The sequence below is a fragment of the Vanessa atalanta genome, chromosome 3 (assembly GCF_905147765.1).
Source record: "Vanessa atalanta chromosome 3, ilVanAtal1.2, whole genome shotgun sequence".
Lineage (NCBI taxonomy): Eukaryota > Metazoa > Arthropoda > Insecta > Lepidoptera > Nymphalidae > Vanessa > Vanessa atalanta.
In genome coordinates this window covers 6844778-6869748 of record NC_061873.1, presented here as the reverse complement: position 1 = coordinate 6869748, position 24971 = coordinate 6844778, and the positions used below count along the sequence as shown (strand labels likewise).

Genomic DNA, 24971 nt, shown 5'->3' with positions numbered 1-24971 from the left:
GGTTTATATTATACATAGTTATTAAGGAATAGAAAATAGTTATAAAAGAAAATAGTTGCTATGATTAGCAATACGAAAAAAAGTCTTGTAACAATCAAAACCAGAACCAACCATTACATAAAAAATATATTTCTATATTCAAGGACAAAACATAAGATATGTTTATATTTTGAGATTATTCCTCTTGTTAGTAAGACAATTCTGGACAAGAAATTACTTATGGTTTAATATAGATTATTTCAATATTTTCATGCGTCTTCTGTACTGTCTCACTGTATATATATATATATATATATATATATATATATATATATATATATATATATGACGCAATTATTAACTTTCAATTACAATTGAAATGTTTATTAATAATTTACCTACTATAATTTCACATCAAATACTTTGAGCAATATAAATACCTAATCAATAATCTCTGTGATTTAAAGTTGCATAAATGTTGTGTTGATAGTATTAACACATATTATTTAATGCAGTATGTACTATATGCAATATATAATCAGCTGAACAATTGTCATTAATCTACATGGTAATACATAAACATAAATGTCTACTTTTTGTATTTATTATAAAAGGTGGGGCATTATGAAAACATATAATTCGAAAGTTTTTGTGCCATAGACACGATAATTCTAGGCTTATTTCATAACAAAAAAGGCCTTTCGAAATAGAGATACTATTATTCAAAAATACATTTATAAATGAAAATGATATATTTTTTAATTTATAGGGTCCTGTTATCATTGTGTTTAAGTATTTCTCATCTATAGATATAATTTTATATTGTTTGACAACAATTTCCCTTTGGTAAGAACTTCACTAGATAGTAACTATTTATACAAAGATTCAATTAATGTCTTAGATATATGACACTTGTGATATATTTAATTACGAAAAATACTCTCTTGAATAAAATACATTTCATATTTTATACAAGTTTAAAGCATGTAAGTATATTGTGATAGTTAATTATTATGCAAACTGTACTGACATTTAACACGTCAGCAACAGAGATCAATGCAGTATTCATAAACAATTTTCATTCTTATAATATATTTTTTTATACCTGAATCACAGGACAATAATCACGTGAACTAATTCATTCTAATATAAAAGAAAAGATTCATTACCAATCGCGAGTTTAGAATAAATAAATGCATTAAATAGTATATAAAAAAATGTATAATGAAATAATGAGCAATCAATTTTCCTAGAATAACATCCTTAAAGCTTTTAGATGCCCGATTTACACTCAATATATATATATATTTTATTTCCTTATTTAAACTGTATGTACAGGGATATACAATGGAATGTTTTATGGACTTTTTATACCATTATGGGTATAATATTTGATCACACATATCTTACTCAAATATTAATAACAATATCAGTACTCTCTTATATAATTATGCCTAATAGTTATATTTTACCTTAAATTAAACCATAACATGATTCTACTTATACACCGACTAATTGATTATTAATTTCCACAATACTGCTGATTACCAATGAGCAATTCATATTTAGGAGCTACATGCAATGCATGTTTTGCCACGAATAATAATATAAATTTAATAAAATAATCAAATTTCGAAAGCTTTTCGAACGAATCGATCTACGATTGTCATTTTTTAATTAAAATATACAATCAATGTATTAAACGTAATCAGCAACGGTTTGCAATTCTTGAGCATATTTATTAAAAATCGTATAATAATCAAAAAATCGTCATCAAGTGCAATAAAAGGTACAAAATGATTGCTAAAAATAAAACATTTACGATTTTATAATTTAAAATCACAAAAGAGGACCAAAAATGTTTGTGTAATAAATAATTATTTTACCAAATAAATTTAAACACAAAACATAGAAATATGATTAGTGAATTTTTATAAATTTAGATTTTAAATAAATTGAGCAAATTAGTAAATGACTTAATAAATATTAATATTTTAAAAAAAATATATAAAAAATACAATTAAATACGACAACAAACAATAGTCCATATGAAATGGGTAACATTGCCATTGGATGGTCCTCTTAATGATTTAATTAATAATAAATAAAATAGATAATATTATTTATAAATTTCAACACTGACAATATTCTCAGAGCGAGTTTACTGAGGAATATTATGAAGTGGCAACTAATTATAATTGAAGATTATATTATGTATTTGATTAGAAATATATTCCTATCAAAAAGAGATTCATTAGTAAGACTTAGAAAAGAGTGTTTGACTTATAAGCTTGCATTATCAAGAAAATACAATTAAAATTAGCTTTAATACAATATATCTCTATTTATCTAAATAAAATTCATAGGGACGATTAGCTGCTTAAAACATTTAGAAATAACAAGCCATAACGTAACTATCATTCAACATCACATAATAAAATTTCGAAATGAATAACACAACAGCTTCGGCGACTATTGGCCAATTACAACCCGCGCTCAATTCACGCTAAATTTTGATTCCTTTGGCTCTCTTCGAATCAATATGGCATATTTACAAATACAACTATTTTAAATAGTAGATACCTAAAATGAAGAAAAAGTATACGTTGTAAAATACGCATATTTTTTTTTTAAATTTCATTAATTACTTTTTCTCCTAATAAAAATAAAGGTTTTGTAGCAGATCTTATTGCAATTGTAAACAATCTTTTAACCCAACTATCATTCTTACTTTATAACTAAAATACCAATAACGAAACTTATTTATAATAATAACCTTTAACAAAAACTATTCTTATATATACTCTCAGGACTCGGATAAATTCTATATATTATTGCGTTATATGTTAATATGTGCTAAAAATCCAATAGCTAGTTCGGTCTCGTGGAACTTCATAGATTCAGATCGAGAACTACTTAGTTAAACACACACATCACATTCCCTAATTACCTCCACCTATCCACACCGAGACGATTCGAGTGAATAAATATCAATCCCGACTCGAATCTCATCGTCTATCCAGATCTCGATTAGCGAGACTCATATACTATTATATTAGTTACCACCGTGCTACCTACAAAGTAGAATTAGACAAAAACCCTAATGAGAAAATATTCAGAAAATAATTAGTCGGTCCGGCGAGTAGGTGCTGCGAGTGGTGCGGCGTGCGAGCGCCGCGCGGGCTAGGAGAGTGCGCGGCGCGGGCGCGCGCGCATGCGCGGCGGCGGCCCGCGCGACACCAGCACCAACGCCGACGCCAGCGCCATGCGCACCGGCGCGCGCCCGCCGCCCGGCAGCCTGCCGAGGGAGATCGAACTGATTAGTTGCCCTGAGTCCTCCAGTGTCAGCAATGATTTGAAATATTATATTTTTATAATGGATCAATATCATTGGATTATTTTTTTATTAGAATAGTTTTTTTCGGCTCTACAAAACACCCTATTCGATGTTTTTTTTTTATGTCATAGGTGGCAAACGAGCAGGACTCTCACCTTATGGAAAGTGACTACCACCACCCACGGACATCTGCAACACCGGGGGGCTTGCAGATGCGGGCTTTAAGGAAGGAGTACGCTCTTTTCTTGAAGGTTCCCAAGTCGTATCGGTTTGGAAAAACCGCCGGCGAAAGCTGCTTCCACAGAGTAGTAGTGCGAGGCAGAAAATGTCTTAAAAATCGCGCTGTTGTGGATTTTTGGACATCAATGCGGGTGAAACTTGGAATTTTGACGAGATGTCCGAAGGTGAAATTGAGTAGCCGGGATTAATCCAAACATTTCCTATGTGATGACGCCTAATGCGTAGGTTTGGCAGAAAAAAAACGTTAAGATCGGTGCCAACTCGGGAGCACATGTCCGTAGCACGATTGGAGTCTTATCAATATCCAAGGAAAGAAGTGATTTACGAACTGCACTTTGCAGGAATTTAACCTCCGGCATCGTGGTATCATACCGCGGGATTGTTGGTGGTGACTTTCCTCGGTCATCCAGAGTCGAATTCGACGCGAAGAGAGAGCCTAAAAGATCAGCTTTCTCCTTTGCGGTATAGGCCAATGACTCAACATCCTTGTGCAGAGATGGAAAGGAAAGCTGACAGAAATTTTAGAGCATTTGTTCAGCCTTAGCGAGAGACCAAAACGCACGTATTCTTGAAGGGAGGCACACCAGTCTCTCGCCAATTCTGCCAATGTGGAGTACATTGTCTTCACTTTAGCAATCACGTTTTTGAAGGACCTAGAGGCAGAATTATATTCTTTTCTAAATGCGCTGGTCTTTACATCACGAGACGCCTATGCCTTAGCCCAGTCATGGTAACGTTCCCATTTTCGGCGTGAGGCCGTTTTGCAGAAACGACCAAACCAGGGCTGGGACTTGCCACCAATGGGTACCGCAGAATAAGGAATGAACAGTTCCATGCCCTGAAGTACCATATCGGCAACAGAGTCAGCAACAACGCTCGGATCATCCGGCGAGAAACAAACCTACCCCCATGGGTAGGATGCAAAGAAGGACCGCATCCCATACCCAATTTGCTGACTTGTAGTGCCACACGCGACGGCAGCCCACAAAACGAGGTCGTGAGTACCAGTAGTTGTAAGTAAGCACTGCACTCCGAACGAGACAGTGGTCCGACGAGCCCACAGGGGATCGACAATGACTTTGGTTTTACAAGATTTCGCTCGACAACTGATGCGGGAATAGCACTTCTTAAACATATTTACGATGCTTGGGAAAAATTACAGAATGCTATTGGAGTATTCTGTGATTTGTCTAAAGCATGTGATTGTGTAGAACACGAGACGCTTCTGTATAAGCTCAAATACTACGGTATTAAAGGTAAAGCTCTTGATCTCATTGCTTCATATTTAAGTCAAAGAGTCCAGCAAGTTTTCATTAATGGCATAAAGTCTTCTGGATCTACGTTAAAAATGGGTGTTCCCCAAGGATACATTTTGGGTCCCTTTCTATTTCTAGTATATATAAATGATCTTCCTTTTATGTTAAAGGTATTTGTGATATAGTGTTGTTTGCTGACGATACTTCACTGATTTTTAAGGTAGACAGGAAAAAAACTGACTATGACGACGTGAACGGTGCATTATCACAGATACACGATTGGTTTTCAGTAAATAATTTAGTTTTAAATACTCAAAAAACAAAATGTGTAGTTTTTACCATACCCAAAGTTAGAAAGCAAAATTATAATATATCTTTAAATGGTGGCCGTCTTGATGTAGCCGATACTACGGTTTTCAGTGGAGTGAAACTTCAGTGGAGTCCTCATTTATCATCCCTGACAGAAAGACTCAGCTCCGCAGCATACGCGGTTAGAAAAGTTAGACAACTAACTGATATTGATACCGCTCGTCTAGTATATTTAGGTTATTTTCACAGTATTATGTCATATGGCATATTACTTTGGGGTAATGCTGCAGATATTGAATCTATTTTTATTTTACAAAAGGGAGCAATGACTCTATTTTTAGATATTGAGATATTGAAAAAGAGTAACTATTGAGTTTATTGTCGGTTCTTCTCGGTAGAATCTAAATTCCGAACAGGTGGTAGCTTTACTTTAAATAGTTTGTTAAATGACGATTCAAAAGTGCTTGTAAAAGCCTACTTGAATAAAGTATATTTTGATTTTGATTTTGACTTAATAGCTATCCAGATGGGAAGTCAGCAGAATGTCCAACAGGTAAGGTGTATGATGCTCCACGTCCGGTTTTCGCGTTGGCGAGGTGACCAGTTGTGTTAAATCATATGCTAAAGCGAAGTCAAGAAAATATCTACCCGCATGATCGATAGTGCGTGATCCATTCGGCAAGGTGGACATTAAAATCGCCAAGAATTACGTCCCGATTACGTCCCGTCGAAATACGAATTAAATCCCTGCGGATGGAATCTGCTGCAGCACGGAATCTGTAGTCATTTGGATGTGCTCAACCAGTCGGTCGGTTTCGGCATTACCGCTATGGGACCTATAACGGCACACGTAGATTCGCGGATGGTCGTCGCAGTCTATACGCAGCCAGATAATCGATAGGTCCCGCCCTTCAACGCTGCCGAGGCGTCGAGCGCTGATATCATCTCTGACGTAAACGCACACCCCAGCTCGCAGCACAAAGGAATGTTCCAATTTGTACCCGGGGTAAGAAAGAAAAGTCGTATCGACAGGAGAGGATATCTGGGTCTCGGTAAGAAAGAGCAAGGCCGGCTTCGCCGTCTCAAGGTGAAAGTGAACGGCATTCAGGTGCAGTTGAGTCCCCTTATGTTGCAGAAGTCCACAGTGAGCGTGCTAGGGGTTGCCTTATGATGCCTGCTCCGCTTGCCCCGAACAGTGGCATGGACATCCCTGCTCAGGTGGTGTACGTCCTGAGCATGAATGCCCAGAGAGGGATTCTCCACCGCCGTCGCTGATGGTACCCTCCTGGGGTAACGAAACCAAATTCTGCACAACTATCATGTTTTGGGGGGAACGGGGATCGGATTCTCACATACCGGACGAAACGCGGTAGCTTAGCTACCATTTTACGCCGATTTTAAGTGAGAGAGTGGTATTTCCCCGGCGTGTCGGCCCATTCGGCTACAACCCGAAGGTATGCAGTGTGGCCAAACCACTTAAAAAATTTGGCCGGCTTGGCGTCATCTCCTTTGAATAAATAATGTAAGTATAAAAATCAAGAGTCGGACTCGCAAGTGACAAATCGATCAAGTAGAAGCGACCATTTATCTCCTCGTGGTGCGCATAGTCTAGTTTTCAATAGCCAAATGGGACGTTTCCTTAAATAACGTTTTTTTATATATTTCAAGTCCAATGATATGTGCAAGTGATAGTGTGGCCGTTTGCGGCGCCTCACCTGACGAGCAGCGAGGTGACGGCGGCGCGGCCGTCGGCGGTGGGCTCGATGGCGACGGGGCGGAGCTCGGCGCGGCGGCGGCGGCCCCACGCGCCGCCGTTCAGCACCACGCGCACCGCCGCGAAAGGCCGCTTCGCCATGTGCAGCATCTGACGAGCAAGCCACGAAATTAAACAACAATTACTGTATGTATGTATTATTGCTTATGAAGATACAATGTACATTTTTTTTTCTATTGATAATAGTATCATTAAGTTAATAGATTTCAGATATAGATAAAAACTAATCAATATTTTTGTAACTTAAATTTTGAAATATAAACTACAATAACATCACCAGTACCATAATGTTGGGTTATATACCCAACGGGTATATAACCCAACATTATGGTACTGGTACTGGTAAATTAAATAATCGTTTTAGAAATGCAATTGAACCATTTGAACATCGCCAAGTGTTATTGACATATTATCATGAAAAATGTTACGTTAATAAACTATTTTTTACAAATTACTTACTCTAAAATTTTTTTACCCAACGGGTATATAACCCAACATTATGGTACTGGTACTGGTAAATTAAATAATCGTTTTAGAAATGCAATTGAACCATTTGAACATCGCCAAGTGTTATTGACATATTATCATGAAAAATGTTACGTTAATAAACTATTGTTTACAAATTACTTACTCTAAAATTTTTTTACCCAACGGGTATATAACCCAACATTATGGTACTGGTACTGGTAAATTAAATAATCGTTTTAGAAATGCAATTGAACCATTTGAACATCGCCAAGTGTTATTGACATATTATCATGAAAAATGTTACGTTAATAAACTATTGTTTACAAATTACTTACTCTAAAATTTTTTTACCCAACGGGTATATAACCCAACATTATGGTACTGGTACTGGTAAATTAAATAATCGTTTTAGAAATGCAATTGAACCATTTGAACATCGCCAAGTGTTATTGACATATTATCATGAAAAATGTTACGTTAATAAACTATTGTTTACAAATTACTTACTCTAAAATTTTTGTTTTTTTATTATTATTATTGTTTTCAATAATTTGTGATGCCTAGCCTTTGTTGCTTTTTCAATTATTTGTTTTTATTTGTACTATTATTATTCATACACACTGCTTGAATAGTAAACTATTTTTATTTAATTATTATTTTTGCTCATGTTAAATAGAAATATTAAATAGAAATGTCAAACGAAAATAAAAGTAAAGCAGAATAACGTGCGCTCTGACAGCCCTGAGTTTGAACTTCACGCGTGAAACACGCGTCGTGTACTGTGTTAGTGTCATTGGAGCCATAGAATAGCCTTTAAATTTTAATTTATGTTAATTATTGATAAAGATGTTAAATAATTGAAAAAACATCGCGTAAAATGGTAAGCAATTATACACTGTAGGTAAGAACTCACCTCTACGACGTGTCTTCTTCTTGCTCTACGAACATCGGCAGCTTGTTTTGCCTTCCATGCCACGACACACGCCGCCAAGAAAAGGAAAAAGCAGGAGAAAAACACCGAGAAGAAGACAAACAAATCTATATGCAGTTGATCCTGGCGAAAGAAGGTTACACCGAAACTCGCTAAGCCATCTTCAAAGTGTGTCGCTCGGATAATAATGTAAAACTTGGTATGCGTCAAATCGTGGACGTTCTGTGGTAGAGTCAGAACGAGGCGGTTACGTAGATTCTTGACGCGAAGTAACACATTCCTCTTATCTACAGTCACATACGTAGCGAGGTCTTTAGCTGTGAAATCGGCAAGAGAATATTCTGTTTTGTCGTAGTACCAAGTAGTTTTTCCAGGTTTTTCCGGTACATGATCGTCGAAAGATGGCATTTTCCGGAACGGTTCGTGTTTGTAATAAGTCGGATCCAGGTCTACCGCATGTGCCCCTGTACTCGAATTTACCGAAACCACAAAGGAACTATCATTGGGGCTCATGTACAAATCCACCGCGCCTTGAGTGACATCGACTATTACACGTATATCGACGTTCATATATCTGGGATTAACAGCTACGAAGACCGTCTGACCCGGGTACAGCGGACGAGGTTTGATTTTGCACTCATCTGTAATGAAAATTTTCTATTAAAGTAATATTATTCAAGGTCATGGTAATTCATGCTCACGGGTAACAAATAATATTATAATTTAAACAAATTTTTAAATCACTTCTTAACTGCGCAAAGTGTGGATAACATGGCTCTTGCTTGCGCACTACATACCAGGCATCGCCAGCGACGATATCCTTTTTCCCTTAAAAAGTTAAAGAAATATTTTAGAGGAGTCACCCACCTATAGATTTTCCGTCGAAGCAAAGCTTGTTCTCAATATTAATAGTCTTGTAGCACTGGTGACCGTTGCGTGGGTCTCCCATGTAGAGGTCGCGACATTTGACGCACTGGTAGCGCCAGCACTCTTGCGCAGAGTTTTTGCTGGAGCTGGCGGTCTGGCACGTCGCGTCGCTCTCCGTGTTGTTGCCGCAATTGCATTTCTCGCCCGTCACCGGGTCGCACGTGTCCCCGTGGCCGTGACACTCGCATCTGAAATCAATGGTGACAAAAATGTTATACTTACACGATAATTTTATTTTTAAAGTGAAATTTTAAGATAAATAATGGTATTATTGAAATGTAGAAATCACAAGCAAAATTTAGATACGCACGGTCGACACGGATCTCGGAAATCTTCTGATCCCCTGAAGTATCCTTCGATACAACGTTCGCAGCGAGGTCCGTCGGTGTTGTTCGCGCAGCGCACACATCGCGCCTTGGCCGCTCCTTCCCGGTAATACTCTTCCAAGTCGGCGCTGTTTATGTCCCGTACAAGCGATACGTCGGCGTCGTTCGTACATACTAAGGTGTGACCGTGACAGAAGACTGAGCACGGGATACACTGACCGTTGTCCGTAGGATCGCCTACGAAATTTGGCTTACATTTTTCACATTGGCTACCCTGTGGCAAAACAATAATATTGTAAAATGTATTATCTGAAGCAAAACTAAATTTTATTTACAAAGACCAATAAATACATATTTTACTCAGAAGTATAAAATGGATTATATATTTGTCTACACAAAAAATAAAATTAAACAGAAGTTTGCTAGTATTGTCCCTGTATAAAATGTTTAGAAGTAAATAATAATTATAATACAGTGCCGGAGGTACAGCTAATTTAATTTTCACAAACTTGGATTGAATCTAATATTTAATCGAAATTTTATCAAAGAAGTGCCTAATGTCCCTAATAAACACTACTCGAATAAACGAATAAACGAATCAAAAATCATACCAACTAACCATAGTATTATTGTGACACTCCGTACAGACGTCCAGCTTATCAGGACCCTCGCAGTGCGAGTGTCCGTTGCACTGACACTGTATAGTGCAGTTTGCGCCCACGTATCCGAAGTCGCAGCGACAGCGGTCGGGTTGCACACACAGACCGCGCACGCAGCCCTGCGAGCACACGGCTGCGCACACGCCGCCCACACGCTTGTGCCCCGCGCCGCACTGGCACTCGTAGCCTGTCGGCAAGTCGCGGCATACCTGCACATGCGACAAGCGATGTGTTAATTTTATTCCTCTTAGCACGATTTTGAGGCATCAAGACCGAACTCCTGAATAAATAGACTCACCTCGGATTCTGCTTTACATTGATGGTGATTATTTTCACATTCATTTTCAGGTGGACAGCGAGTGTAATGCCAGGAAAACGTGTCGTTCGTCTCATTTGTTTGGTGGACGTTAGAGTATACGGCGGCACAAGTCGTTCGAGAGGAATATTCCAATGGAGAATCGATGGATCCCTCGGTACAGACGCCCTCCCCGTTCGCTCCTTCCAGTGCACACCAGCCACAATGAGAATGATGGAGACATTCGGTACATTGTTCGAAAGTACCACAAGGCGCTGGACATTTATTTTTATCTGCTTTGGTTAAAACTAATCCACATACGCCGCCCGCGCAATACAACGGCTGATACGAAGGGGAAATACAAGTGCCGAGATAGCTTGCCCAGTGGCATTCGGAAGAGCCACCTTCCGCTCCTTCTGAATTGAGACAGGACTGACAATCGTCGTACAGGTGACATCGACTAGGACAATCTTCTTTAGTAACTCCAAAATACGAATGTACAAGTTTCGGTGAGAGTGCACGTAAACTCGCGCGTCCTGGTTCTTCTATTATAGCGCAAGTCCAGTTATAAAGCTCTAATGGATCGTTTGTTATTCTTGTTATTTGTGCTAAAACATAAAAATAGAAAACGTAAAACACAATTTTTTCTTCTTTTTAATTCACTAATTTCAATTATACGAAAGAGCACACCCACCTCCTCGATTCGCTAGCCGTGTCCAAGAACATTGATTCGAAACACATTTGTCACAGTCTGGTGCTACACATCTTAGTTCTGGACACTGGGCTGAATCACTGATATATGTGGTTCCAGCATTACATTTTATACTTATACAAGATTCGTCTGTTGGCACGCATTCACCTGAATGATATAATAAAAATTAGTTACTAAATTCTATAGATTTCTAGCAAGCTTGTATTAAGAAATGAATTCATACCAATTCCTGCTGCACACGTTTCGCACCACCGACAAGCCGGTTTTTCTTCCGGATACAATGGCCAAGCAGCCAAACAAGACACGCATGAAGTAAAATTTTCACACGGTCGTCTTGCCACTAAATCCGCATCACAAGCTGCGCCCGCGTTAGTAGAAATTCTATCACCACCCTCACATCCCGGTTTATCTACAGAATAGCATTTTTTGTAATCTCCCGTGCTACAGAAACTGCAGCCCATGTGACTTCTACACTCAATTTTACTAGCGCTCCATAGCGAACATAAATCATCGGGCAGGGTAACACGAGTAACTTGACAGTTGGCACTTCCAGTCCAGCCCCCTACGATATAAATATTCCAATCATTTTCTGACTCCATGTCTATCGCCATAGCATGTGCTATCGTGCGTGGTGGTGGATGATCGAGGACACTTGGACCTGTAAAAATAAATTATGAGTTAAACATAATTTAGTAAAAAATCAGGTACTTGATTTACATCTTTTTGGAATACAAACCTTTGGAAAGCTTAACCCATTGGTTACAACTGTAAATATAAGCAATCAGTTTATTTGTTCTTTTATCCGGAATCGTTCGTCCGCCAAACACGATCATATAATCATTTGTTGTAACAGCTGAGTGTAAATACGTTGCTCTTGGTAAGTTGTCGTGGCCGTTTAAACTTGGAAAGGTTGGTAATTCACTCCAGTTTTTCGATGGGTAATGGAACGAAAATAGTTTATTTGATATTATAGTTCCATTATACATGTACAGTATTCCTCCGAAAACATATAGACTTTGAGAAGGGGCATGATAAACCGTACTATGGCCAATTAATCCGACTGGTTTGGATCCACCACAACTCAATTTTATCCATTTGTCATTATCCAAATCGAATTCCCACATATCTGTCATAAATCCTTCTTCTAAGGAGAAGCCGCCAATCAGGACAAGACTTTCGTAATCCTGATATTTTTGCAGTGTTAATGTATGTCCAGCAAGTGGTGGAGGAGATTCTTCTTTACTTTTAATTTGACTCCATCGACGCTCCTTTAAACTAAACTGCCAAAAATCTCTTAATGTTTTATTTTGGCCACTTTTTTCTTGAAGACTGAGGCCACCAAAAATATAGATATTTTGCTTGGAATGGTAGATTTCAGCTGCGTGAAAGTATCGTCCTTCGGGCATTTTTGGGTCAGGTGTAGCGTCGACGTTTACTTGCATCCAAGTGTTATTTTTTGTATCATAAAATCTTATATCATTTAATGGTCCATGCGAAAGCGAGTAGCCACCAAACATCCATAAACCTCGTCTATCTGCTACTAGACTGTGTCCAAATCTTGGTAGGGTTTTCCTCAAATGATCTAAGCCGTCTGAGAGAAAATCGGAATTGAAAAGTTCCGTGAATACAAGTTGTGATTTATCCAGTTTAAGAGAGCAATCATCGCCCCCATACCCCTCGCTACAAAGACATCGTCCATAGCTAGTGTCACACACTCCACTTTTAATATGTATGCTACAGTTGTTACGACATATTTCTACATTGCATTCATATCCACCGAAGCCTTCTCTGCAAATACAATGCCTGTTTTTACATATTCTGGGCCAAGAACAATATCCATCGCAGGCCAAAACATTGTAAACGCCCTCAAATCCTTGCTCAGGTTGGCTCTGTTTATAATGAACCGTCAAATTACCACTTCGAGCTTCTACGACACCTGAAGAGGCCCCATTACAAAAAACACCCAAAAGTTGACTTTGTTGATTGTTACTTAAATCCGGCACACCGCCCAAACCATCATACACATACACTGCATTTTGGTCGCATGGCACATTGAACGTCGACGAGTTTACTGTAAATTGTATAATGGCATCTTTTACGTTTTCAGCTGATATAATCCATAGACATTCCTTGGCGGGTCCTATACTTTTTATATCTGGATCGATTTTATAGGAACCAATGCCTTCAGTTTGCGAAGCATTTAACATTCCTCTAGGCTCACATTGATAATAGCATCTGCCTCCGTGGCGGGGATCTCCATAAAATTTGGGTTTACAGCGTTCACAATTTTGACCCTCGGTGTTATCTTTACAAATACATTCACCTGTAGCCACGTCACAAACACCCCGGGTCTCGTCACCATGATCGTTACAATCGCAACGTCGACATCCTTGTCCAGCAGTCGCATTGCCGTGGCTACCGGGCTTACATGATTCACAAAATTCACCTTCGGTCCAGTCTTGACATTCATCACATCGACCTACACCCGTTCTGCATGTCGAGTGATTGTGACATCCACAATTAATCGAACAATCGGCTCCCGTCCAACCCAAATCACAGTGACATTTGTACTGTGGAGCACCTAAACAATATCCGTGAATACAGTTATTATAACAAGTTCGCATGCAACTTTTTTTTCCATCTCCTATATATCCCTGTTTACATTTGCAAGTATACGACCCGTGCGTGTTGTTACAAACGGCATTTTCGTGACAATCGTGTAGTCTCAGTCCACACTCATCCACGTCCGGACACTGTGCGTATGCCCACCCCGCGTCCGCCGAAGTCACATTCAGTAGGGAAGCGCAATCCACGTGCGAACGGGTAAAATCACCCTCCGTACACATACCGTTGATCGGATTCTCGTGGGAATGACACCAGCCGCAACCCATACTGCGCAAGCAAGTCGAACATTGCACGTGAGACTGACACGATTTGCACTGACCGGACTTCCTAGTCGCTTCGTCGGCGGGCGTCGAAGCGCGATCGAGCCACTCGCGACACAAGCCGAACTGATACTCGCTCGTGTAGACGCTGAAGCTGAAGCACTGCCGCGTGGCCTCGCACCAGACGCAGCGGCCGCGCTCGTCGAGGCAGTGCTCGCAGTCGAGGCGCATGCGGCAGGGCGCGGGGCACTCCGACGCGTCCACCACGGCGCCGCCGGCGCGCCCGCGCCGCGCGCATCGCGCCTCGTCCGCCCACCACTCGCAGTAGTTCCCCGACACGCAGCGCTCGCAGCTGATGTAGTTGGAGCAGTTGGGGCACGCGGCGGGCAACAGAGTCAGGTACCTCCATTCGCCGTCGATGGCGCACGTCTGCGTCTCGTCGATGTTTCTTTGCTCGCAGCGATTGGTCAGCTCGCACCACCCGCATGCCGCATCCGAGAGACACAGCAGGCAATTGTCGTAATTTGAGCACTGACCGTTCGAGTAGGGCTCCAGAAACTCAAATGTGAAAGCCTTGAAATAAAAAGAACAAATTAGTACTGATTTTTTTTATCTAAAATTTAATGAAAAACTAGTCGTACCTTAGCGCTTTCTTGAGACTTATTGTGTTGTAATTCCATTTTGGCGTGATGATGGGACGGATATAGGCCCGTATGTAGTGAGTCATTAGCGTGCATGTCTATTGCGAGACGGCCGGGCTGCAGAGTTGGCCAGTCTATTGAGGAACAAGCGGAAGGTTGTGCTGTCAAATTAGCAACGGATTCCGTGCTCTCTCCGAGGTTGAGTGACAAGTTGGAGTATCCGGCGCACATGTGTAATGTTTCTCCTGTACCGTTCCAATACTGTGGTATATGTAGCCAACCTCGTAGCCTTGCTTCACTAGATCCAATAAATATGTGATTACTGCCCCCTCCTGTACCCCAATCGACAGTCGTCGCATTCACAACAGAAACACCATCCGGATGATTCCAATCCGCAGGCTGCTGATATCTAAGAAATGTAAGGCCTGGTCGTTTGTCTAATATTTTGCATTCATCTGGAGTTGTTACTTCTGTACCGGTCGTACCCCACCAACCTGGATTTTCAGAAGGTGTATCTTCTCCACAGACACCGTAGTTATCTGAAATTAGCAGCCAAATTTAAGATATTTTATCTAAATGTAGAGTACATAGTACTAAATATTTAGTGTTTCAATATTTATTGGTGGATATAATAAAATGGTTTTCGTGATTCTAAATTGTTTGAATATACATACAATGTGCCTGTGACGGCATCGTACTAAATAATACATCTAATTAATATGGCGTTTTAAGACCAAACAAAAAAAACAATCAAATACATTAATTTACTTAGCCTCAGGACTTTCTTTCAATTTCATTAATTTACAACATCCTATAACATTATGGAAGTTATTGTTATATAAATACTATCGGATCAATAACTTAGGGCCAAAGACTTAAAAAGTTGCCGTTCCAGACTATTCATTCATAGAATTATTAACTTAAAGGAATGCCGGCTGAAGTCAAAGTGCGGGTTGCGGGTGAGCGGGTGCGTCCTACGCTCGCGCTGCGTTGGCGAGGCGATGTCGTTTTGACATTTTATTAAACTAATTTTGCAAATTGTATTTAACTTTGTTTTAATTTCACTTTTTTAATATTCGTCCATTCGTTTTTTCGATAATGTCAGCCTTATTAACGAGTATTCATCGTCGTTTCATTTAATGTGATGACGTCAGCGCCACTCTGTGTATTACAATAGATAGAAATATTTTGCCAATTTATGCTAGAACTAATAACATTTAAGCTGTAGGACCATCAACCTTGATTTTATTATTTTTTTAAATTTTTCGATTAAATTAAACGTTTCTTTTACCACTTTTTGGCTATTTTTGTTATTTGGTAAAACAAAAAAATATATAGACATATAAATGTGCATTTCCTATCATATTCACATATACATATTCTAATAACTAAAAATGTTAGGAGCTCGGTCTACGACAGAGAAAGCTCCTCGTAGGTCACAAAAGGAATCCATACCGAACGCTACTTGGCAAACTCAATTCGTGGATATCTTCCTTGACGGAGCCTTACAATTGACGGAACTTAAAATCGAATCTACTGAGGAGAGTAAACGATGTGCTTTTTCCGATGATTCACTTCCCATTATCATCGCAAAAATATATATGCCTAAAGGCCTAACGTAACGTCTCATGTGGTAATAGGAATGACAAAACTTCCGCATAACGAGAATCCATATCCACGTTGTTTGTCGCAAACGACTTAATAGCTTATCACGTGAAATAATTTAGCCTAACCCTCAACAATTATCTCTAAAAGCATTTCAAGCGTCTAGTCTTCTGGACCGATAAGTTACAGGTACCATACTCCGAACTGAAGGAAGAGGTTCACTACAGTTATAAAAGATCACATTTGGTACCTGTGGAACGCTGGGACACCGCTCAGCAAAGTCTAGTAGCGTAACCTACATGGCAAAGCGGAGGGCAATCCGTAAAGTCGACGAAAACTTGACAACAATTCCATAAAACCATATATATTTCCTGGTGTAATATTATGTAATAGATATAAAAAAACTCATAAACTCACCGTCTTTATGGTGACATCGAGCGTTTTGAACACACCAACTGCATTGATACAAGCCTAGCTTAGTGCTAACGGAAATAAGTGGCGTGCGAGAACTATTTTTTCCTAAGGCGGGACCGTGGATGAGACACGAATGACAGTCACCAAGAGCTGGACAGATGCCACCGCATCGTATCGATTGTAAATTAGTGGTACAATTCGATCCTATTGTTCTTCCATAGCAAATCTAAAAAATATATAAAATTAGGAAATAAAAATAAAACAAAAAAATGCTTTTGCATTTTCTAAAATCATGTCAAGTACTTTAAAAAACATTTATAGACTACTTTATACTACGAAATTGATTTTATATAAATGTCATGTAAGAAATTATTTACATCATCAGCTGAACACCACCCGCACTCGGGATCAGCGAGGCATTCGGGCTGCGTACGATGTCTCGGGCACGCAGACTCTGGATCCTTGTCGATAATACCGGCGTGCCAACTTGGCACGACATACGCTAGGAGATCACCTGAAAATATTTATGTATATTATAACGATAAACAAAAACCTTTAGCAGAGCTATATTTCCAAGATTATTTATTTTACAAAAACCCTATACAACATCTGAGAACAAAGAACTAATTAACATACAAATTGAATGACTCTTAAATATAAAATATTCTTGCGTAACATTCTATAATTACTTTAAAGGGTGGAACACACCTGCATAATCAAAACAGCGGAAGTGAGCAATACTCGGCATCATCTGTAAAGGTACCGTCACACAGTTGTTAAACTAAAGCTTGTTAAGAGACAGAGTTTTTTGTTGTGGCATCTCACGTCCGCTTTATTTGGTCGCACACATGTGTTCTATCCCTAATTCATAACATCGAGTCAGTCTCATTTTATTAATATTGTAATATTAATAATAAATTTTTATTTTATATGTAATATAAAATTTATCTGTTAGTTTAAGATCAAACATAATTGTTCACTTTAAAAGCAACAGTTTATATAAGTATGACGTTCTGTCTTGTCGCTAGTGTAGAATTATCTTTAAATAGTAAAGCTAATTTTACACAGTTTACTCTATCTATGATAAATCATACTAATATTATGTGTTAGAAATCTTCTAATACTTTGTATAAATTATATATACATACATGTATATTTATTTATATTATGATTTACGCAGGCCGTAACGTGATGTTAAATAATCTTTCTCAAGAATATGACTTTCCATAACAAAAATTTAACTGATAATTCCATAGATTAAATAAAAAAAAAAAACAAACAAACTTCAGCTTTATTGTTATACAGTATAGACGTATAATAAGATATTCTGAAAATAATTTATGGTAACTAATCCAATATTTATGGCACAACACAAATATAAGTAAATATAACATTTGTATTTTATAGTGTTAGTTTGTATCTCTAATGTCAATGTTGTTATGTTAATTTTATGTTACGTTTAATATACCTACATAAATCGTTTTAATGAGTTTTACTTACGTAAAAAAATAAATCTTTATGTGTATTATGATGTCGAAGTTTCCATAGCTAAACGCGCTAATTTCAATAACTGCCTGAATTATCTTTTCAAATATAAATACTAGTTAACTTCCAGGCAGGATATATTGCATACATATATAATTGTATTTAACTAACATGACTGTATTTTTAGATGTTGAAAAAGAGTAACTGCCGAGTTTCTTTGGCTTTTCTCGGTAGAATCTACCTTCCGAACCGGTGGTAGCTTCACTTAATATAGTTTGTTAAATGTCGATACAAAAGTGCTTGTAAAAGCCTACTTGAATAACAGACTGACAAATGGGTCCTGGTAAAGAGTAACTACCGCCATAGTCATTGGTGCGAGAAGAATATTAACAATCCCTTACATCGTCAACAAACGCGCCAGTTACCTTGGTAATTTAGATGTTATGCTAACGCTACTTTTACTCACTCGCCCTTCAGACCAAAACGCACCAATCCTATGCTATTTATCTGCAGAACATGTAATGATGGGGTGGTAATTATCCAAACGGGGTTATTAGTCGGCTTTTTTTAAAGATAGGAAAAAGAGCAGTAACTAAAAAAAGTTTACCAATCTGACGTACGAAACGGGCATTCTTATATTAAATATCTATAGCTATATATATTATAGTTTTTATCATCGCAATTAATATATATTAAAATAGTCTAATTCAATATATTTCACCAAAAAGTTTTTATAAGGTACCTACCATTCACATTGCCATGATAACCGCCGGCAATGAGCAAAGTAGAGGGTGGCTTGAGCGTAGCGGCGTGTGCGAATACTCCTTGCTTTTTAGGATAAAACTTGCGAGTCTTGCCTAGAACGTCCAACGGTATCCAGGAATGACATCCGAGGTGGTAGAGATACATTTGTCCATCGTAGCAGATTTCTTCCCTGTTATGACGGTGGGAGTATCCACCGAACACAATCAAATAGTTCCCTGAAATAAGTAAAATGTTGCCATGTATAAAATATTGTTGTATAGTAACCATAGATCTGAGTCAAATACAAATTTAAAATCTAAGAAAGTAATAAATATTTTTTAAACGATTCTAAACTAAATCATAGTATCGTGAATAAACGCCCTCTTGAAAACGGAACACTACAATACTAAGTAACGCTGTTTGGGGGGGGGGGGATACCTACCCAGCCGGGCTTGCACGAAGCCGAACCACCAACTAAACACACTAACATACAAATCATGTATACTACAAAATATTATGTAGATGATAATAAAGTGTGGATTTAATATTAGTTTACGCAAATTGTCACATAGATTTAATCACGTTATATGTAATTATAATTTAATACTAATTCCTTGTCATTCCTCGACATTTTGAACCGGTAGTATCTATATTGCATTCAATTCAAACTTGATAATTGACGATCAAAACTGCTTATATAACCCTCCGCGGATAAAGTTGATTTTTCAATTTAATTACATCCCATAATATTTAGTAGTGATATTTGCCTCCGTTGAACATTAAAGGGTTAAGCATAATATAAAGCGATCGTTTTCTAACTTCGGAAAAGGTAATATCGATATAAATGACTCATCATGACTGTCTCACATAACCAAATTGATACTAGTTTGACCAGTTTCCGTCGAGTCACGCACACAAATTGCACTTCGTTAATACTAAATAGGCTTGTTAAATAAAAGCGGTTAGTAATTACCGATGACCGTCGCAGTGTGGAAAGCTCGCTCGCGCGGAACGTAGGTATCGCGCAAATGAGCCCGTGGATAGTGGATTTCGCTCCAATGCTTGTAGTCTAGGTCAAAAGCGAACATTCGATCAGAGAGTTTGGAAAACCTTTAAGGAAAAGAAAAAAACAGCTTAGAGTCAATCAATTATTTAATTAAACTAATGATGTCACGCATACGTACCGAGCGACGCTCGCGACTACACCGCCGTACACCAGGATAGAGTTGGAGTGCTGGTGGTAGACTGCGGTGTGAGCGACCACGCGCACGTCCAGCTCCTTACCACCTCGAACTTGAACTTTCTCCCATGTTTCATTACCATTGTCACTCAATTTTATTTTGTAAAGGCTGAAAACCAATAAAAACCGCAAAAACATTTATAATTAGATCGTTTTTATTTTTGTTATAAATTGTCAGAAATAAAATACATGCCTTATTTGTTACAATTTCAATTTACAATAACAATTACAGATTGAATTCTTTGACGTTTTTATGTTGACGGAATTTATTTACAAAGTATTTTCTAGACTGTCCTTGCAAATAAATCTAATTGGTTTGTTTACGATGCACACTAGTCATCCTGAGCACTATATGTCGTAACATTTATGACGCTATAGGGTACACAAAATAAAAAAAATATGCAAAAAAAAAATTAAACAAAAAAAGTGCTTTATGTAATTCTTTAGGGTTTAATGTATCTTCGAATTTCATCAAAATAGGTTCAGGCGAATTATTACGTAACAAAATAGACGGACAGTTGAGAGTAAATTTCTCATTCAAAATTATAATTAATTAGGTTTTTAATTATGTATAAAATAAAGATATTCCCAAAATATGTTTAGTTGCCTTATTTATTAAGATTAGTAGTGACGTGCAAATATACACTAACAGCTTTATATAATAGTATTTTAAATAAACTAACCTTGACGAGAATTCGCCATCAACTGTACTTCCACCGAAAAGATACAATTCATCCTTGACGGCGGTTAAGGTATGACGCGTCAAGCCGGGCGGGCTGAATGTGGAGTTCGCTGCTCTAAGCGTCCACATATTGGCCACTGCGTCATAATACCACAGCTCCGAAGAGAGACTACCGTCTGATAGCTTCCCACCATACAATATAAAACCATTTTTGCAAGCACATGCGGAGTGCCCGTACCTCGGTTCAGGCTTGGTATAATTAGATTTGATATTCAAACTAAGAAATTCGGGACGATCAGTAAATTGTAAATAGCTTTCAGAGTATGGGGTCGATGTGGGCGTATACATAAGAGGTAATGTGGTTTTGTCATGGTTCGAAAATGAAGTCAATAGCAAATTAAAGAGTGAACTCCGATTTCCAATCTGCCAACTGCCATCGATGTTGCCCTGAAATAACAGGTACATGGGTCACCAATACCAGCATATTGGTCATTACTTTTATATGATGCATATGCATGTATAAAAAAATATGTTTCATATAGCTATTATCCCAAGTCTGGCTAGAAAATATATTGTTTATTTCTTATACAAAAGTTAACAACCCTTAGTCTGTAAATTTAGCATTGTTACACACCGTGTCTCGGAGAACGCGTAAAGTTTTTGGGCTTGTGCCTAAACTCTTCGATCGTGTCCGATGAGCCGTCCCATCGGATTATGCGAGTAGAGAAACAGCGTTGACTAGCAACATATCCTGTTAAGTTGGCTAGTCCATTGAAAACGCTGCTATGGTCGTAATCACGCGCACCTAAACCATTCAGCGTGTACAGCTGTAGTTGACCCGAAAAGTCTTCTGGCATAGTAACAATGCATTAGAAATAGAGTTAGCGCAAGACAAATAGGGTTGTTATTACAAATTTGCCGCACGTTAGCATTTTTAAAAATAAAAACGATTGCTGCATAATAATTGCGAGACAAAATTAAATAATACATGTAATTTCAAGAGAAGACACGACACACACAACCATAATAGTAAAAACCGGCCAAGTACGAGTCGAACTCCCGCACGAAGGGTTCCGTATTATCTATAAAAACGGCCAAAAAATAATGTCTGTTGTTTGAGAGCCGCAGTTATTGTTTGTTGCTATAGCGGCGGTAAAAATAGATCTGTAAAAATTTGAAGTGTCTAACTATCACGGTTCATGAGATACAACCTGGAACAGACGGACAGACGGACAGCGGAGTCTTAGTAACACGGTCCCGTTTTACCCTTGGGGTACGGAACCCTAAAAACAAATGAGTAAGACATCTAAAAGTGAATCTAGCACTTACAGCTATGTTCATAGATGAAAAAGCTACTCACCTTGGTAAATAAGGTTAATAAGGATTTATCAATTTCTTCATTGGTAGGATAACGTCTTAATACTTTTCCGTTTTCGTCATACCATTGACTAGTAGAAAATCTGTGAATCAAGGATATTTCATGTACAAGGAAGTTTACTATTGTGATAATTGTATTAAAGGCTTTATATACAAAATAAATAATAGTACTCTTGTTGTATTGTGTTATGCATTGTATTGTTTTATTTACATAATTGATATGCCTTGTATAGGCATTTAAAATGATTGAAAAACTGATAGTCAACAAAATAGACACAAGTACATCCATTTATACATTATAAAGCAACGAGAGATACATGATTACATATTTTGTTGACAAAGCTATTCATGTATATATAGACATGTTTTTGTGATGTCATTTCATTATATCTCCCCAGACGAACCATCCCTGCAATGAAGTCTAACAAATGGACCACTTCATAGCAAGTGGTCTTGGCCTTCAGAGACCAGAAAAATAATAATCTGCCTGTTCAGATATAAGATACTATATGTTTCTCTGTTACTGCTTTAGCTTAGTCACCACACGAAGGGGTAAACCACAATACAGAGTTATATTTAGCGGTAGATTAATTAATGAGTAAGCAGTATTCACCAAGACAGACCTTTATAAAGCCTAACAACTTTTACACATTTTAATTAATATAACTCCAAAAATATAATTTTTGATAATACTTATGCCAAAAATATTAGAATGCATTTTTAATAATAAAAAAAAAATCTATATTCAATCCTATGTAAATAAAAAATACACTATAGAGGGTATATTGAGCGCAAGATCAAACAATACAAAAAAAAACAAGCAACCTCTGTAAATGTTATAAAATTTTAGTAAGAACTTACTTGTAAATCTCTAATAAGCTTAAAACTCTATTCAGATCATATCCTCCAAACACATATAGAGAGTCCGTTTGGTTAACATACACAGCAGAGTGGGCCGCTCTCTTTGTCATGCCACTCTCAGTGTGAGATATCCAATGCCAGCTATTACCTTCTTTATCAGCATGTTTCAAGGAACATGATTCACCAGAATATCTGTAATAAATTACCAATACTAATCCATACATGTATAATTATAGGCTTTACATTGAATATATGTCGTAGGACATAAATGTTAACATAGTTTTGCAAATATCCTGTTAAAGAACCAAGGCCTGTTTTTAATGATGCATGTCCTCAATATAATGAAATGTAAAACTGTTGTGTTTGATTGGATATTAAACTCGGCATCAAGGATCACATAATTATTCTATCCTAGATAAATCTAATATAATTATAATTTTAATAAACCACTTCTTAAAATCAGTAAAATGGTAACAATTATTGCATTAATATATTTTCTCCTTGGTCTTTATTTAGTCTGCATAATATATTTATAATGAATTGTATAGAATAAATTACTAATGAAATATGAAAGAAATTATGATTTAAGACATAGGTTGATTTAATCAAGGTCTTATTATTCCATAATTATGATGTATTTTTAACCATTACAAGTTTTATTATATAATATGACCTTATCATTAATCATATATTATATTTGACCTTTAGAGAAACACAATGAAAACTCACCCTTTTTTACAATGACACCTGTCACCTTTACACTGACCATTTCCAGAGCATCCACTAGGACAAAGTTCTACACTGCAATCAGGCCCACCCCAGGTACCAACACAAAAGCACTTATTGGACATACACAAGCCTCGCCCAGTACAATTGTTGGGACAGTTGTGAATAGCATATGTAGCCCTGAATCCATCTAGCACATAGTTTGTATCACTATACAGTAATATTAACATCTACAATCAAAAGACACCTGTTACTTATCCAAAAATAGTGAATGCTATATACTTTGTTATATTAAAACTTACATATCCACTTGAAGCGGTTACATTTTGTGGCTCTGTTTTCCCACTGAAACTTCCTAATAGTGGAGCATCAAACGAATCACCATCATACACAAATACATAGTCATATGAACATTCCGTTCCCATACGAAGGAAGCTTAATGTAATGTACTGACTTTTATTTGCAGCTTTAATAAGCCATTCGCAATGTGAATCCTAAAATAAAATTAAAACGAATATTTAAATTGTTACATTGCAATATACCAATATTTATCTTTTAACGTAAACCTACTTGCGTGTAGTTGGAGTTACTGGGGCCATCAGTAATAATTCCGCTTGGTTCTGTGAAAACCCTACGAGATTTGTCGCAAGGTGCTGTAGAGGCAGCGCACAATACAGCTAGGCATGTCCAGCTGAGAACTACTAAACTTGCACTTTTCTTCCGAATACGTGGGTAAAACATGCCTCTTCCAATTTGTCGCAAAACATAAATCGAACATCAGAGCCATATAATCATGAAATTACGACTAATATCACTAAAATGTTAAATAAACAACACTCATTTATATGACATCTACTTCAAGGCTAACTACTATAGAATATGGATATTACCACTATATCTTAAAAATGTTTTGGCTGATGAAAAAGATATTGCTTTCTAGCTAAAAAAATGTTTACAATTCTAATATTAATGACATTTTAATACTTTCTAACGAGTTTTCCACAAACAAACAATCAAATCCATCACAGCATTTTTGACATTTCAACTCAGATTTATTTATCATAAAGTCTTATCTGTGGTTTGAGACAAATGAACTCC

General features: G+C 37.5%; 1 protein-coding gene across 1 annotated transcript; it reads right to left on the bottom strand.

The window, feature by feature from the left end:
- Positions 1 to 1942: 1942 nt before the first annotated feature.
- Positions 1943 to 24885, bottom strand: LOC125076827 (multiple epidermal growth factor-like domains protein 8). Its single transcript, XM_047688527.1, has 23 exons — positions 24764 to 24885; positions 24444 to 24687; positions 24176 to 24367; positions 23877 to 24103; positions 23148 to 23339; positions 22270 to 22369; positions 20911 to 21356; positions 20172 to 20336; positions 19961 to 20097; positions 18990 to 19223; positions 17136 to 17272; positions 16762 to 16984; positions 14740 to 15278; positions 11950 to 14671; positions 11437 to 11871; positions 11196 to 11360; positions 10505 to 11109; positions 10167 to 10415; positions 9532 to 9821; positions 9162 to 9409; positions 8277 to 8935; positions 6837 to 6985; positions 1943 to 3277 (listed from the first exon to the last, which is right to left on the bottom strand). The coding sequence occupies exons 2-23, from the start codon at positions 24612 to 24614 to the stop codon at positions 3163 to 3165; spliced, it is 8400 nt and encodes a 2799-aa protein (XP_047544483.1). The 5' UTR covers positions 24615 to 24687; positions 24764 to 24885; the 3' UTR covers positions 1943 to 3162.
- Positions 24886 to 24971: the final 86 nt, after the last annotated feature.